Genomic DNA, 18,269 nt, shown 5'->3' with positions numbered 1-18,269 from the left:
ATGAAATAGGGTTGGTTAAAAGCTAAGCTAAGGTTTAAGAGAATGGATAAAGTAAAAAGGTTCCTGAGTTTGTTTTTTTTGTTGTCGGTAATAATATATCATGTGATATGGTTTGTTTAGCTTCAAAAGGATAAATGAAAACTGCATAATGTTACAGCCTAACAAAATAAGTTAAGCTGTTAGGTTTAAAATTTTTATGCCTTATGGTTTAAAATTTTTGGAATATCTGAAAAATCATCTATCACTTGCCTTTTGTTATTCCAGAAGCACCACACTATTCCTTTGGATGTCCAGACGTCCTTGAAACCAAAAGCATCTCTCGCTTGACGAAGTAATGACAGACGTCGTTTGGTCAAGTCAGGCATTGTCAGGCATTGTCGGGCATTGTCAGGCATTGTCGGGCATTGTCAGGCATTGTCGGCTTTTTGGGGGGTTGTGGAGCATTTTCAGGGGTTGTCGAATATTTTCAGGGGTTTCAGGTATTGTAGAGTAGGCTAACTACTTTCAGGCATTGTTGGGAATTTCTAGGCATTGTGTAGGATTTCCATGCATTGTGGATCATTATCAGTGGTTGACAGGCTTGTGAGGCATTGTCGAACATTTTCAGGTATTATCGAACATATTCAGGGGTTGTCGAGCATTTTCAGGGGTTGTCAGGCATTGTAGAGTAGCTACTTTCAGGCATTGTCTAGAATTTCCAGGCATTGTCTACGATTTCCAGGCATTGTCGATCAATATCAGTGTTTGACAGGTATGGTAGTCATTATGGAACATTTTCAGGCATTGTCGAGCATTTTCAGGGGTTGTCAGGCATTGTAGAGTAGCTACTTTCAGGCATTGTTGGGAATTTCTAGGCATTATCTAGAATTTCCAGGCATTGTCGATCAATATCAGTGTTTGACAGGTTTGGTAGGCATTATGGAACATTTTCAGGGATTTTCGAACATTTTCAGGGATTGTCGAGCATTTTCAGGGGTTGTCAGGCATTGTAGAGTAGCTACTTTCAGACATTTGTTGGGAATTTCCAGGCATTGTCTAGGATTTCCAGGCATTGTCGATCAACATCAGTGTTTGACAGGTTTGGTAGGTAGTCATTATTGAACATTTTCAGGGATTGTCGAGCATTTTCAGGGGTTGTCAGGCATTGTAGAGTAGCTACTTTCAGGCATTGTTGGGAATTTCCAGGCATTGTCTAGGATTTCCAGGCATTGTTGATCATTATTAGTGGTTGACGGGTTTGTGAGGCATTGTCGAACATTTTCAGGGGTTGTCTAGCATCGACAATGCCTGGAAATCCTAGACAATGCCTTGAAATTACCGACAATGCCTGACAACCCCTGAAAATGCTCGACAACCCCTGAAAATGTTCGACAATCCCTGAAAATGTTCGACAATGCCTGAAAATGTTCCATAATGACTACGGTACCAAACCTGTCAACCACTGATATTGATCGACAATGCCTGGAAATCCTAAACAATGCCTGGAAATTCCCAACAATGCCTGAAAGTAGCTACTCTACAATGCCTGACAACCCCTGAAAATCCTCGACAACCCCTGAAAATGTTTGGCAATGCCTGAAAATGTTCTATAATGCCTAACAACCTCGTCAACCACTGATAATGATCGACAATGCCTGGAAATCCTAGACAATGCCTGAAAGTAGCTACTCTACAATGCCTGACAACCCCTAAAAATGCTTGAAAATTTCCGACTATGCCTAACAACAAGCCTGTCAACCATTGATAGGTAGATAAAGACCTTTTTTGGAGCTGTAGTTCCAGGACAAGCTGAAGTTTTATTCAATTAATCTACTGAGTGTTACCAAAATGAAAGTTACTGCTGGCTACCGAAAGCTGTGCTATAGCATTTGGTAGCCTAGTTATGGTGTGTACCAAACATTAACATTGTCTTGGTTTGGCGGTTGGATCCGTGATGCTAATGAAGCTGTCTCAGCAGGGGGGAGGATGCCCCCTGCCCTATGGGGAGCAATGGTGCCCTTTTAAGGTCATGTAAGCTACTGCAAATTTTGCAATATAGGCTAACAACTTCTGCTATTCGCTTTTAGCCAAATTATAGGGCCTATAGCCTACAGTAGGCCCACACAAATTATCCCGTGGACACATTTTATACTTTGCAGCAGATTGTGGTGCTATGAATGTGAAATTTACCTTTCGTTTCTTGTTCAAGCTATTGCAATTATTCATCTGTCTCACATTTCGACTTTCATGGCTAGTAGCGGGAAAACAAACGAGTTGCCCAGCATTATCGCTATATCTCATCCTAAAACTCTCGTCTTAAAATTGTTCCGGCGCCCCTCTATCTCAGGTTTGTAAACTGCCTACAACAAGCTTTAATGAGTCACTGGAAATAAGCTTAAATGATAGTTCCAACGATCATGAAACAGAAGTTGCATAACCTACGTGAAGAAAGATTATTGTCTTGATTTTTCATAGTAGCCTATTCTGTGAAAACTTGAAATATACGCCAAACAAAATATTCCAAAGGAGCTCAAAAGCCACCACTCGCCAAGCCCAAACCGTACAATAATAGCCTACCATAGATACGCTAGCCAAGCTGGCAACCTTGATTGTTGATTGTGTCCATAAAGTCAGTCGAGCGTGACGATAATTCCACGATTGCTGAGTTGCATATCTATATGTAAGATATCTATGATATAAGCAATCTGAATAATTTAATTTACAAGGTTGCCAGACTGAAATTTGTCAAAATAAAACAAACACCAAAAAAAATAGGCCAATTTTAGACCAAATACAACATAGGTAGAAAAACGGCAAAAATAGGCCAAACTCAAACAAGATAAAATAAGCATTGTAAGTCGTGACTCAAGTCTCAATGTGCCAGAATCCGAGCTTGGATTTGTTCTTGTTGACTCAAGTTTCAATGTGCCAGAATTCGAGCTTGGATTTGTTCTTTTGAATATCAGCATTCAGCAGCAAATTTGCCAGACTATCAAAAAGGTCTGAAAACCAAAATAATACAAAAAAAGACCAAACAAGGAAATATTGGATAAAAAGGCCAAATGGATATTTACCTGTTTCTATCTAAGTAATATACAGAACCAGGGTTAGAAGTAACGACTAGTTGTCACTATTCGATAGCGTTGTTTGTTGCTTTCTGAATATTTGTGATTGTTGCTTTTCTGATTCAGCTTAAAGCATATTGCAATAAGCTGAATCATTTGAAACAATCACTAAAAAATCAACATTATAAAAAAAAGTTTGAAGAAACAAAAAGTGACTCCAAGAAAACATGGAAGATCATTCATGAGATGATAGAGGGGAAAAGAAATTCGAATAATAAAAAGCTTCCTTCAACTATGACTATAAATGATAAAAGCTATAAAACAGATTCTATTGAATTCATTAATTTATTAAATAATTACTTCACAAATATTGGAACTTCAATGGCAGCTAAAATTCCAAATTCAAATGTAAATTTTGAATCATTCATGTTAAACAGAAAATGTTCTTCTTTTGGCTTTCCTGATATAAATGAGATAGAAGTATCTGATGCTATAAGAAGCCTCAAAGCAAATAAAGCTTCATGCATTTTTGAAATACCTTCTAAATTTATCAAAATGGCTAATGTAATTATATGCCCTTTTTTAACAAAAGTACTGAATAAATGTGTCTTGCAAGAAATCTTTCCTGATGTACTCAAAAAGAGTCTGATAATACCTGTACCAAAAGTTAGTTCACCTTTACACTTTACAGATTTGCAACCAATTTCTTTATTGCCAACTTTTGCCAAAATTTTCGAAAAAATTCTATATAAACGGATGATGAATTTTATTGACAAATATAATATTTTAACCCCAGCTCAACATGGTTTTTGTAAAAATGATTCAACAAGCTTAGCATTGACAAAAATTTATGATGATTTACTTTCTAACTTGAATGATCATAAATACACATGCTCGGTTTTTGTTGATTTAAGTAAAGCTTTCGATACAGTTGATCATGGCATACTTTTAAAAAAACTTCACCATTATGGCTTTCGTGGCAAGTTTTTAAACGTTTTAACATCTTATCTAACAAATAGAATGCAAAGTACAAAAATTAGCGGTAAGAATTCTAATTTCAATGTTGTTATATGTGGTGTCCCACAGGGGTCAATCCTTGGTCCCTTGCTTTTTCTTCTTTATGTGAATGATCTTCCAAATGCATCTTCTTTTTCAGCTACACTTTTTGCTGATGACTCAAACTTTCATATGTCAGATAAATGCCTGTCATCTCTCCAAAAAAATGTCAATAGAGAAATAGAAAAAATTGATGTGTGGATGAAATCCAATAAACTTTCATTAAATTATAGTAAAACTACTTATATATTTTATGATCCTCTGAAACAAAAAAGTGCAGCAGAAAATTTTAGTCTGTCCATCAGTGGCCGATCCATCGAAAGGAAGAAATGTATAAACTATGGTGTAACTTTGGATGAGCGATTGACATGGGATAGTCATACTATTAATCTTAGAAAGCAGCTTGCAAAGGTCTGCGGCATAGCATTTAAGCTGAGATACATTGCCCCTTTAACAGTATTACGAGCTTTATATTATGCTGTGTTTCAATCCAAGATCCAATACTCGATTATAAATTGGGGAAGAGCAAACTCTACATTGCTACTCTGGTAAGAAGATGCTAGCCTATGTTTTAATGGAGTGAAACTATGGAATCAAGTACCAAAAGAAATAAAAGAAAAGTCTTACAATGTTTTTAAATTTAAATATAAATGTTTATTAAAGAATTTGTACAATGATCACTCCTGAAACGTATCATCCGCTTATTTCTCTACACAATGTTTTTTTTATGTTGCCCTGTGTTATTCCATTGTTAATGTATTGTTAATTCCATTGTTAATTTTTACAAATTAAAGTGCTGGTATTGTGCTATATATTATATATATACCGTATGTGTTAATGTTCTTAATTTTGGGTCTTTTGTTTAAATGTTTGGGTGGCAGCTGACTTTGGTGACCTTTTGGTCTTTCGCTGCCATCCTTGTTGTGCGAATTATTTGTGTTTATTGTGTTTTTGCTTTTTGTGTCTTTCTTTTTCGCCAACAAAACAAAAAAATAAACTGAACTGAATATCGAATGTTTATACCCATTCCTTTTAAAAATAAATATCGAATGCGCGTTATTCACTGCTTTTTTATGCAAATAACGAAATCATGATTTGTTTTTTACTAATTGATGTTTAGGAGAACTGCTTAATCATTTTTTGTTGTTCACTTACTTTGTCGTCAAAACAAATTTACGAGAATCAGTTTTCGGATTACTATCCAACCTAGTCCCTTTCCGGTTTTCGAACTTTAAAGGATTAAGAAAAATTTTGCAGCAATGCTGTTCAGAAAAACCATGCCAGTGAGAGTAGTTAACAGTGTTGCCAACCTTGCGGTTTTCCCGCAAGTTTAAGCTTGTTTTTTTTCGAGTTCGCATATTTTTTTTTAGTTTGCAGATTGTTTGTTTTCGGGCTTGTTTTTTGATTAGTCAAACTTTTTTAACTTGTTTTTGACACTGAAATTGCGAGGTTTTTATTGTAGTCAACATTGTTTCCTATTTTTTTAAGATAATTATTGCTTGGAATGGCATAAACAAATATCCTTCTTAAAATAAAAGTGATGTATGGACTGCAAAGGTTCTATTGAAAATGTTGAATTGCTAAACTGCGTGCTTTATGCTAATTGGTATTGGTTGCAACTTGCAAATTATTGGGCTTGTTTTTGTGTTGATTTGCCTGTTTTGGGCTTGTTTTTTAGATTCACTTACTTGTTTCAAAAAAAACAACTTGGCATCACTGGTCCATAATACGCAAATACAATATTTTTAGTAATTGCTATTCATTGCTTTTTTTTAAGTATTGATAGCGGAAAGTCATTGCTTTTTTGGGCACTATTGAATAGTGAAATAGTCATTGCTTTTTGACCAACGACTTCCAACCCTATATAGAACATGTATTGAACAATGGTGATTGGTGAATATGGTTTTCATCTGGTTAGGTTGCGATATATGAGAAATTACGGTATTGATTATTATGCATTTTAAAGTATAAATTTAAAAAAGCCAAATTTCAGACTCTAAAAAAATCAAATTCGAGAAATTTGGCCTTAAAAAGGCCAATCTGGCAGTTTTGTTAACATTTTTTGTAAGCGCCTGTAAATCATAAACCAATAAGAAATTGCGTTGTCTGTGACATCATTGGGTAGGGAAAACTGCAAACATTTCTGATAGAAAGTAAATTAAGAGAATGTCTCACCATAGCTAGCATGCTATGGGGCAATGGTTTTCAACCGGGGATCTGAGGACCCCAGAGGTCCGTGAAGCAATTTCAGGGGGTCTGCGAGAGTTTCCGAGTTTTCAGCATGATAGATACAGTAAATTACAAAGTTTCTAGCGTTTTGACTTCCTAACAAACACAGATTTTACAGCAACAATAAGACGCAACTTGGAAAAGTAAGAAAAGCCGCAGGTGCTGCAGATTATAAGGAATTAATATTGATTGCAAATGAAAAAAGGGAGAAGTTTTTTCTAACGGTCGGAAAATTTCTATTAACTTTTGATAATATTTATAGAAAAACATCAGATGAGCATATAGATTAGCCTACTGATGTTTGATCGTGTGTGCCTAAATATAGCTCATAACTAGGGCAAGTTTTTCAACTTTTTACAGCTTCCTAAATACTCAGAATTTATGGAGTATGATGTTTTAAGCTGTTTGTAGGAATTTTATATTGCAAGTTTTTGCAAATTATTTTTATTTTACATGCACCTTTTTACTGCAACTTTTATCAAGTCTTGCGCAAAATGTAAAGTGTGATTTCAAAAATATGAGCTATAAAACTGTTTCTTGCAGGGTTCTATATATTGTCTTTGATTTGCATAACAAAGAAATATTTGGCATATGTAAATAGATCGCTTGAGTAAATCACTGTCGTTTAAATTTGACAGCTCTGCAGGAGCTGACAGTGAAATGCTGTGATGTAGGTAAGTTTCAAATCTCAAGAATATAAAATGTACGTGTACATGATCTGCGTACAGAAAAGAGAGAAAACAGCAGACATCCTGCCAGTCTGAAGTTGTTGGGTTGTACAACAGAACCTTTCGAGTATCTCATACCCTAATAATTTTAAAATACTTGTACATCAATGCAACTTTTTACTGCAACTTTTGTTAAAATTAAGTGCAAATTTCTGACGATTTTAATGTAATAAAAACTTGCTTTACTCATAACATAAGTTTGTCAATTTCATCAATCGTCAATTTCAATTTTTTTGAGTGTGTTGCTATGCGAAACTTATGTAACATATGATTCCATAACGAGACGCTGTCGCTATATACAGGGGCGCTGGAAGCATGGGGCAGGGGGACGGATGCCCCATTGCCCTCAATTTTTCTGTGGATGGGGGACGGGGGGCAATGGTGCCCTTGTTTGGTCATGTAAGCTACGGTACTGCACATTTTGCAATATAACAATGTCTTCTATTTACTTTTAGCCTAATTATAATCTTTCATTTTTGCTTCAATTCAAAATTATATTCAGACACAAAATTCTGTATCAGAGTAGGTTACATCATTATAACATAGCATGATGCCTTCCGTGCCATTGTTCTCTGTGTATATACCGGACACTTGTATCATTACTTGAGTGATAGATGAACATTATCGCTATATCTTATTATAAAACTTTTAAAAAAATTGGCCTTTCAGCCACAAAATGCCCTTTCTTTCATAATTCTGCCCCCCCAGTCAAAAATCGTTTTTTCTTTCTTTCTCATTTTATTATGTATATAATTAACCAGAGCATTAAATTGTGAAACTGTGTTTTGAGAAAAAACTAAACCAGCGATTGATTGATTACCTGTATGCTTTAGAAATACTGAATAAAAATGGATAAGTATTATTTTGCTGATACAATTGATGACATTTTTGATAACATTACTGGAACAATATGTCCTATGTGCGAAAATGTTCAGTTTGAGTCCAACTGCTTATTGAAACGTCACTTTGATACGAAACATTTCAAACACTCTATTTTCTATGAAATTGATGGAAAGCAAGGTACAGTTTACTAAACATAGTGGTATTTTTAATGCGTGAATCTTAAATATGGTACGTTATAACTTATCTCCAGTGCCGGATTAACCAAGGCCAGGGCTTGTAGCAGATTGATTTGATGTATAGATAAATGACTGGGAAGTAAGTGAATATTTTATCGGTACACAACATTTTTGCGAGCCCAACTGAGCGAAACCCACTTAGGCGAGACCATGTGGGCGACGACCCATGTAGGCGACATTAGCAAAAGTTTAGCCAGTCAGAATGATGGTGACCTATATAATTTGTCTAGTTGCTTTGCGGCGTCACAGTTTATCGTGAAGCTTAAGAGAAACCCCTTAGAAAAGAGACAAACAAATGGCCAAGAAGTGGTTGACATCAGTTATGAACGCTCCCTAGCCATTATCGAAACTTGTCAGTCGCAATACCGATGCTGATTGTGCATTCTGTTAAAACATTTTTCGGTAGGCTATAAGCGACAGGCAGCAGAATCATCCGGCAACTAATGCAAAGTTTTGATTCCGTGTGACTTCAAGTCTTAAAATGTAATGACTGTCAGCCACAATTCCGCAAGGATCATGCTTATCACCCCTACTATTTAACATCTACATTAGTGACATACCAGAGACTACGTCACGCCAGTATGGCTATGCTGATGATCTGGCACTACTCAATTCTGACAAGTCCTGGCATGTGGTAGAGGAAGCACTTACAGATGACATGGCCCAAATCACAGACTACCTGAAGCTGTGGATGCTGAAACTGAGCTTAGCAAAGACCACCGTCACACCTTTTCACCTTTGCAACATGGAATCTACGCGCCAATTGTCAGTCTCAACGGAAACCCACTCCCACACAACCCGTGTCCCACCTACCTAGGAGTGAAGCTTGACCGACAATTAACCTACAAACACCATGCTTAAGCCCTCCATGCTAAGCTATCAGCACACAACAACTTGCTGAGATGCCTAGCTGGAACATCCTGGGGTGCTAGTACATCCACAGATTCCACACTCTGTACAAGTGCTCTTGCACTTGTTTACAGCACCTCCGAATATGCTTCCCCCACTTGGTGCCGCAGCGTACACACTTCTAAAATTGACACTGCCTTCAACACCACCATGAGAATAATCACCGGTTGCCTGCTTCCAACTCCCACTGACTTTCTGCTGGTACTATCAGGCATCGCCCCGGGTAGACTTCGCAGGGAAAAGCACGTACGTAGTCTGGTCCTACAAGCTATGTCAAGGGATGACCACCTCCTCAATCAGATTGTTCTAAACTCGCACTCCCAAAAGCCCCAGCGCTTGAAATCTCGACGCCCGTTCTCCCGACATGCTGCAGCTATGTGCAAATCGAACTTCCACATTTCCGAAGTTTGGAACCGTGAATGGAGAGAAGTTGCGAAACCAACCCAATTCACAGTCCTTCCCAATACCAACACCCCACCTGGAGCAGAACTACCCCGGAAGGAATGGGTGAAGCTCAATCGCCTGCGGACTGGAGTGGGCCGTTTTAGCAGCAACATGTTCCAGTGGGGCCTCGCCGATTCACCATTTTGTGCGTGTGGCTCAGATTTTCAAACTGCACACCACATCATCTATCAATGTCCTGTATACCGACCACAAGATGGACATGTGGACCTAACAACGCTCGATGAATACACAATCCATTGGCTGCTGCGCCTGGATGTAACAACGTGATCTGTGGCGGCCTCAAACGCAAGAAGAGAAGCAGCAAGGCAACTAGATAAATTATATAGGTCACCACTCACCATCATTCCAAATGGTTAAAATTTTACTACCGTCACCCACTTTCATGGACGCCCACTTGGGTCGTCGCCCACATAGTCTCGCCCAAGTGGGTTTCACCCAGATGTCGTGTACTGATATTTTATAGATTTGATCTACATTCTACAATGTTGTAAAATATTTTTGTTGTTCAACAAAAATAACAAAAGTTTAATGTAAGGTTTTATTTGCAAGGAGAAAGATAAAACTTCAACAATATCATTCAAAGATTTTTCGACGCATTTTAATCTTTGCAAATTTGGCAATTATTTCAGATGAGTTCAGTGACTTCAGAACGTCATTTTTAATATTCAAATGAGTTGAATACTGTAGCCGCTCTTGCCCATCGTGTTTTGCAGATAGTTTTTAATCAACTACAATTTTGAAAACGATCTTTCTCCAGTACAATTAGTTACCTAAGATGCTGGGACTAGTAATTTATTCCTACAACTATAATATCCTATTCCTATGCCATTCCAGTTTGCAAGTCAAAAATTACTTACCAATTATGTTCGAAATTTTTTTGCAAAAAAAATATTTTGCTCACCAAGCGTGGAACCCGTAGCAGTAGCTACATCTGCTAATATGCTACTATGTTAATCCGGCGCTGCCTATCTCACAGTCACTCTTTTAGGAAACTGTTAATAGCTACCAGTATCTAAATTATTCAATGTGTTATTTTTCAGTCTGTAAACTTTTTGTTGGGCTTTTTTGGCCTAAAGTATGTCTTTTCATGTTAAATGTGATTGATTGATGGAATTTTTATCCTTGGACTGAGAAAGCTTTTTTTAAAAGCCTAATTTTTGCAGTTTCCTGGCAAAAATATTTACCCAATATATACCGGTGTATAGTTGTTTTTTGACGGGTTTTGACATGCTTTCACAAGCAGTTATATTACATTAATTTTGTATGATTTTGCAAATTTTGTGCTAATTCTTTTGAAATCGAAGAGCATTTGACACTTTTGCTTGACATCTTTAAGAAAGTTTTCCTTGTTTTCTGATGTATATTTTATAATAGCAGTTCTTTTAAAAGTGAAAATTGTTCCTAAAAAATTAATTAAGCAGAAAGTGGTGCCTATGTAAAAATAGTTAGGAATACCTACCTGTTCCAATAAATACATTGCAATAATGCAGACTTAAATAAATATATATAATTTAGTTGTTTTTATATAGACATTGTTATTAGATTTGTAGTTTATATAATGAAGTTTCGCACCATAAAAAAAGAGAAGCCTTCACAGATTGTGAAGCTGCTACATGAGATAAAATTGTAAAGTTCCAACTCTTTGAATTTGTCTGTTTTAAAGTATAGTCAAGTGGGGTAAAAAAAAATTTTTTTCAGAAAGGTTGTTCTAGATTTTTTAGCTTATCAAGTATGACCACTAAAGTTGGTTACAATATACAGACCATGTATGTCCATCATCCCCCAATGAAATTTTTTAAATCCATTAACTGGTTTGAAAATTATGCCCAAAATACCTGAATTTTTTTTTACCCCAGCTTTGGGGTAAAAAATTTTTTTCATGGGGTAAAAAAAACACCTGTTAGTATAGCAGCTTCTTCATCTTTATTATTATAATATTGATTTCATATGTCGTGTAAATGATTATCCACCAGAGGAAAGAAGCTTTGTGTAACTCATATATCAAAGACTGTGAGAGATGCTAAACCCATAGTCGAAACCGACCGGATGGGTCATGATGATGATGTAAACAATTTTGCCCACAATTTTTGTATGCACTTTTTATTAAAATACACATTGTGAAATCGCAAAGTCTCATTTTTGTAATAAAAACAGCAGCAAGACAAAAAATTGTGTCTAGTATACTTCTGCACGCCATCCTGACTTTTATCTGCAGCTCTGGTTTGAACATGCGAATGGGCGATTAAATTTCGCAGATTGTGAATCCTAAAAAATCAACCAGCAGTTTGTGAATGAACATACAACTAAAAAACAACAGACAGGAAATAAAACAACAGTTTGTGCAATGTGCATGTATGATTGTATCTGTTGTGCACTATCGATCAATGGACCACTCTGTACTCTCAATCTGCGCTATTGATCAACTAACCCGCAACACTAACCTTAACCTCGGACCCCCAATTCCAACAAACATCGATTGATTGCGCATAACAAATGCATACATTGGCACTGACGCATCCAGAAGTTTGTTTTTGTATTTTTTGGTGATATACTGCTTGGCAGTTGACATAACACCAATACAAAGCCAAAACATTCCATAAAATGCACTGTTTTTTTTACCCCAAATCAACGAATTTTATTGGGGTAAAAAAACACCTCAATAATAATTTACACAAACATTTGGAGGCCCCAGTCTTTGTTGCATCTAGTAGCCTCATAACATAGTACTCACAATATAACATTAAAACATTCATACTACCTATCACTAAAATTTAGCAAAAACCTTTAATAAACTCCTCCAAACCTTTTTTTGCACCCTTTGCTGGCCATATTTACTGTATTTAACATATCTCTGCTTTGTCAAATCCAATCTTTTTCCTCTACCCCTCAAAGTAATCACCAGAGACCACTTAAACAGACACTAAAAAATTTGAGTAAATATCTACTCATTTTAGATGTGAGATGGTAAGTGTTTTTTTTTTACCCCAATAACCCCACTATTTTTTTTTATTCCACTTGACTATAATTGATTATTATCATCAAATTATAGCCTATATTTCTATTTAAGTCATCTAATTGTAAACGGAAAGACAACAGTGCTATGTCTAATTGTCTATCTGATATAACTCTTCAAATTTATAAACACTAGCGCTACATCTTCAGTTATAATCTTGCAGAAATGGCAAAATCTTCATATTTTTGTTATGCACATTTCCTATTTGCAGCTTGCATACTTCCGTGTCGCAAAGAATGTGGCTTCTTTAGGAGAAGCTCCCTAGAGCAAAAGCGGGCCCATTTTCATTGTCCTTTTTGTGAGCAGATGTATGGTAGAAGTGCGTCTTTCAAACAACATCTCTTGAAAACACAAGGTGATTTGTTAGTTGAGTAATTACGTAGTGGAGTAGCCTACTGGTGTAACGATCCAGGAGTTACAAGGGTTGCTAAATATTTCACTTGTCAATTTTGAGATATAATATATTTTATTTGTTTATCAAAATATAATAATAATGTTAGTTTTTATATAGCGCTATATCCAACGCAGAATGCGTTGCTCCTCAGCGCTTTACAAAGCAGAGTGTCAATGCAGCCGTATAGGGGCGCAACTAAGTACATTATTACCCGAATCCTTTCCATTGCTCAGTGCCAAGCAGGAATTAGATTCAGTACCATTTTTAAAAAGTCTTTGGTATGACCCGACAAGGTATCGAACCCATGCTTACCGACTCAGATCCTTCGACTCCCAGACTCCCCAATGGCAATAGTCACTCCCAGATAGTTTAACTTTTGTGGTTGCGTGTGAAATAACTTATTTACCGGACCGCTAAAAACATTCAACTTGTCAAACTGAACCTTTGTTAACATTAGTTGAGTAACCCTGGTATATACGGAACATGTCCCGTTTTGGTGAGTCCGATTCGGCGAGTTCCCTATTCGGCGATTTTTTGAACATCCGACGACATCTTCTGTAAATCCAACGACGCCTTCTGTTTATTTAGACAATTTTGTATTTTATTTCACAATATCGTTTCTTTTGCATTCCGACAAAGAAAAATAAATTAAATGAAATATAGCGAAAAATGTTTGAACTATTAAATTAAAATGTTTGCTCACATAACATTGACATGTACCCTACGCCTACGTCATCCACCTTCTTAGCGTCATGTCATTCATTTTTTAAATAAGTTATTTGTTGATTTTATATGATATTTCATTACATCAAAACAACCATTTTCACAAAACGATGCTGTAACTCAAAACAGTCAAAGAATTTTTAATGTCAACAAAACTTTTGAATGTAATGTAAAGGCAATTACATCGTTTTAACGTCGCCAGACGTTGAAATCGTGTACAAAAGGGAACTTTTGCTGACCAGGTATAGGTTGTACCTGAGAAACATTTACAAACGCCGTTCGATTTGTTCAAAGAATCCAATTAGCCTGACAGTTCGTATTTACATTGATTCAATGTCTGAATATGGAATAATATTCAATCGTTGGATTTACAGAAGGCGTCGTTGGATTTTCAGAAAATCGCCGAATAGGGAACTCGCCGAAAAAGGCTGTCGCCGAATAGGGAACTCGCCGAATAGTAGCAGACCCCTGTATATATGTGATAAGAAAAGATGCTTATGTGTGTAACTAACTGAATTTATTTGTATTTTAAAGTTTGATTACCACCTGCCCAAGTCCTGTTTCTACATTTTTCTGTTGTCTATCTATTTCTATTGTCACTGCTTTCTTTTAATAAAATATTTTAGAAAGTTTCTTTCAATCAGTCACAAATCTGAAGATACTGCGGTTACCATTAATTTAAAAGTTGTCCATACACAGTTAGGGTTAGAACATGCAATGTTTGTTTCTTGTAGGAAATTGCTGCAGAAGATCTGATACCTCGTCTTTGTTTTTAAACTTAAGCCACAACAAAGTGTTTGTGCAAGAAGTTGAGAAGCACACTGAGCTGTATGATAGCTCATTTTCCGATGACGATGCTGTTGCACAGGCATGGGCATCCGTTTCTTATGCTATGAACGAAGAAGGTATGTTTTTGGGTTGAACGATTTTATGCTGGTGTCAGCTCATGTCATGCATGGTAACATTTCAACTTGTCATAGATCTTGTTTGTTTGTTTGTTTATCTTTATCCTGCATTGCGGGAAAGCGGACTTGAGCGCTATGCATCGGTGTACGCCTTCCGACATACACCTGACCCACGCTGCAGCCGACAGCAATGTCTGTTTCCGGTTGTCTACTTAACTTATGACTTAAATTTGGTACTACCCATTACTCGAAATCGATCACTAGGTAGAGGCAATTATCTTGATGTTCAAGTTATCTTGATGTTCAAGTTACATCCCACCCTAGTTATGTCAGTTTTAAATTTGTTTTATGAATCTCAAAATTTCTTTGCAGAAAATTCTTGCATGGCGAGATGGAAGAAATTAAAAAGTGAATATATCCGATATGTGAGATCATGCGAAAACAGAAAGGACCCTCCTAAATATTACCTATCTGAATACATGACGTTCCTGCGGCCTCACATCGACTTCTCAGAAGTCAATTTCCCAATAATTCAGCCAACTGTCGAAATAGTTACTGACTTCGACATTGACGATCTGGACCAAATTACTGACAGCAACACCCAAAGTGGACGACCAGGTGCCGAGACAAAACCTTACAAAATACATCCTCCGAGAAAGCGAAGCTTTTCTGAATCTTCACGCTCTGATGATTTATCTCATGAGAGAGGTCACGTGCGCAGAAAACGTAGTTCGGGATTTGTGGACACTACAGACAATGACATGACATTTTTTAAAAGCATTCTTCCCGATGTAAAACAAATGGATGACAGACAAAAGAACCGCTTTAAACGAATCACTCTTGCTGTTATAGAAGACATACTGTCTAGTTCTGCAGCGATGCTCTCACCTGAGGTAACTGTGTCGTCGCCAAAACTTGCAAACGGGTCTTAGCAATGCTATGTATTTTTGAAAAACAGTCATCCAAAAATACAGTTATTGCAACTGCATTCGATATTGTTATGACAGATAATTTGTTTGATTATGTAAAGACTTCACAAGCTAACGTAATTATAACAACGTTTTGTTGTATTCTATTTATCACTCTTTGCAAAAGCTATTATTTTGTTTGATAGAGATGGAATGGAAAACCTTTTTTATTGCATGGATCACAATAACGTGATGATTCACTACTATGGCATTGGTTGTGTCACTGCGATATGGCTATTTAGTACGGTAGCCTACTACCCAGACAACAACTCAGTCGTGTTTTTACATCAATTCAAAGTTTGCAGACGTTGAATCAATGTAAAAAACAACTGATTTGCTGTCTGGGTAGGTCAACAGAGGGTGAGACATAATTACAAATATTTAATAAAAAAAAATTATTTTTTGCTGAATAATTTGTTTTCTTTTTGTTTTTTTGTGTGAACCTTCTTCGCCACTCCAGGGGTCTAGGGGCTTTGCCTTTTACCACCCTTGGGCAGTGGCGGCTACTCGCCCTAGATGTTTGGGCAGGTTTCGAGCAGCCACTGAATAGATTCGTCATCCAGTTCACACATACCATGCACACAATTTGGCGCATGGTAAATGGCGCAGTTGCAGATGGTGTAGTCTGCGGTTTGTGACTCCTTGCCACATCCACAGATCGCTGATGGAGCCATTCCCCATTTGTACATGTTTGAGAGGAATAGTCCAACTCCAATGCACAGTTTGTTGAGCTGCACCCAGGCCTTCCTTGGCAAAAGCGTTCCGGTTGGGTGGTGGCTGGTGTCGGAAATGAAACTTTGGCGTCTTGAGGAGTTCTTCTTCCACTCCTAGCTCCACTGGTTGACCGCCCAGGTAGCCGCACTGATGGATTGGTCTTTAGCAGTTTTTATCAAGAGTTGTGCGGCCTGTACAAATGGACGTCTCGATTTCAGTCGCCGAGGGTTAGGGCGATGGTAGTCATTTCATTGATGTGGGTTTGATTCTCACCACTGCTATTGCTGTTTTTTTCTTTGTAATTACCAAACGAAAGCGAAAAGGAAAGTTAGAACATCTCTTTCTCACAGGCAAAATTGAAGGGAAGCGTGCCCAACGCAGACAACGATTAACCTACTTAAACCAACAAACCGACAAAACTAACACCAACATACACCTAAATACACAAAGCAAACAACAGAGAATCTTGGAAACTTTTCATGCAAGAGGCAGTCACTAGTCAGTGCTTGGAATCAAGTGCGACAATAAAAGAAGAAAAATTACCAAACAAAGTTCAAAGTAATAAATGTTAAAGTGCCTACCCTACTGATCAGCTCGACTGTGATTGGTCAAATTTCAAAGTAGGGAATTTTTATAGTACCTTTTGGAATTTTGATGGTACCTTTGTTACCTTCTCTACCACAGCACTGGAAGGAATCGCAAAGGGGTTGTTGTATTTAATAAACATATGTTAGAAATCGGTAGGCCTACTGGGAAAGCTCAAGCACTTGCTTCTGTCTGAAATAAAGCCTCCACAATTGACGTTTCTTTCCATACCGACGCTTCATGCGATGGCACAAACACACCAAAAAATTTATCCTCAGAGTCGTGACTGGTGCTGGTGTCACTCTTGTCAGTATCAACATGACTAGATGTTTCCCGCAATAGTCGAATGATTTCTGCCTTGATTTTTTCACGCTTTGTTGCCATAAAAATCTCCAACAACGAGTCATTTTTTTAAAACTTTTAATTGGAAAGTAGCGGGAGTGCGACTGAAAAAAATGTGACGCCTCTCCGCTACATTGGGAAAAAGGTAACGTCGCTACTCCAACAAAAATGTAGCGCCGCTACAACTACCAAAAAAGTAGCGGTAGTAGGCTACTAAAGTAGCGCACTATAATGCCCACCTCTGCCAACTTATAGTCACTGCGTTATGCAAGAAAGAAAGTAATCGGTAGGCCTATCGTTTTTAAGTCTTTAACTTGACCCGACTTGGAATCGATAGATTTACCGAAAGCGAAACCGCACTAAAATCCGAAATCACTGAGCTGGTTTGTAGTGTTTATAGTAATTATATAGCCTATTGTATGAGGTAGAGCTGCTAGCAGCGATAGGTCATGTGGTAGGACAAATCAGGGATATCTAAAGAAGGGGATACGAAGGCTTTTATTACGTTTGACAATTGAAGGGCTTTTGTTTATCGTAAATAATCTGTGTTTATCGTAAAATGACAATTGGCACCGATTGTAGTTTAATAAATCTTGTTATGATAACTTGCATTGCGCTATTAGCATCAGGCCTGGATATTCACAGCATGCTCATGGTTGCTTGTTAATTCAACTACCCATATACGTGCTTTACATCTAGCCGACTGCAAAGGCTTTGTTAAGAAAAACAGCTTACTGGTAACTTTTCAATTGTCTTTCCAAACAAGTATTCTTTAAATATGCTTTACGTAACATTTGCTAAGGAAACGTTCAAATATTATGTACCATAACGCCTTTTTTCCGAATTTTTTACCTTCCCTCCCCCATGTAACGCCAACGTAACGTTTTATTTTCAACCCCCCTCCCCCATGTAACGCTTTTTCACTACGAATTCAGCACAAAAAAACTACCATTCCGTACTCGAAAGCGTTACGTAACGTTTTGCTTAGACCCCTCCCCCCCGATGTGACGCTAACGTAACGCTTTGCATAAACCCCCCTCCCCCTCGAAGGAGTTACGTAATATTTGAACGTTCCCTAACTGTCTTCTGTAGCTGGCTGTACCAGCTGCACTACA

At 37.3% G+C, this 18,269-nt stretch overlaps 1 protein-coding gene across 1 annotated transcript; it reads left to right on the top strand.

Annotated features, from left to right (window-relative positions):
* The first annotated feature begins 4,322 nt into the window (after nucleotides 1-4,322).
* LOC145784333 (uncharacterized) lies at nucleotides 4,323-15,920 on the top strand. Its single transcript, XM_082596135.1, has 4 exons — nucleotides 4,323-8,077; nucleotides 12,735-12,878; nucleotides 14,375-14,545; nucleotides 14,918-15,920. The coding sequence occupies exons 1-4, from the start codon at nucleotides 7,906-7,908 to the stop codon at nucleotides 15,475-15,477; spliced, it is 1,047 nt and encodes a 348-aa protein (XP_082452261.1). The 5' UTR covers nucleotides 4,323-7,905; the 3' UTR covers nucleotides 15,478-15,920.
* The last annotated feature ends 2,349 nt before the right edge of the window (nucleotides 15,921-18,269 follow it).

This window comes from Aplidium turbinatum, chromosome 15 (assembly GCF_918807975.1).
Source record: "Aplidium turbinatum chromosome 15, kaAplTurb1.1, whole genome shotgun sequence".
Classification (NCBI taxonomy): Eukaryota; Metazoa; Chordata; class Ascidiacea; order Aplousobranchia; family Polyclinidae; genus Aplidium; species Aplidium turbinatum.
The sequence above is the reverse complement of the archived record's forward strand: the minus strand, read 5'-3'. Positions and strand labels throughout refer to the sequence as shown.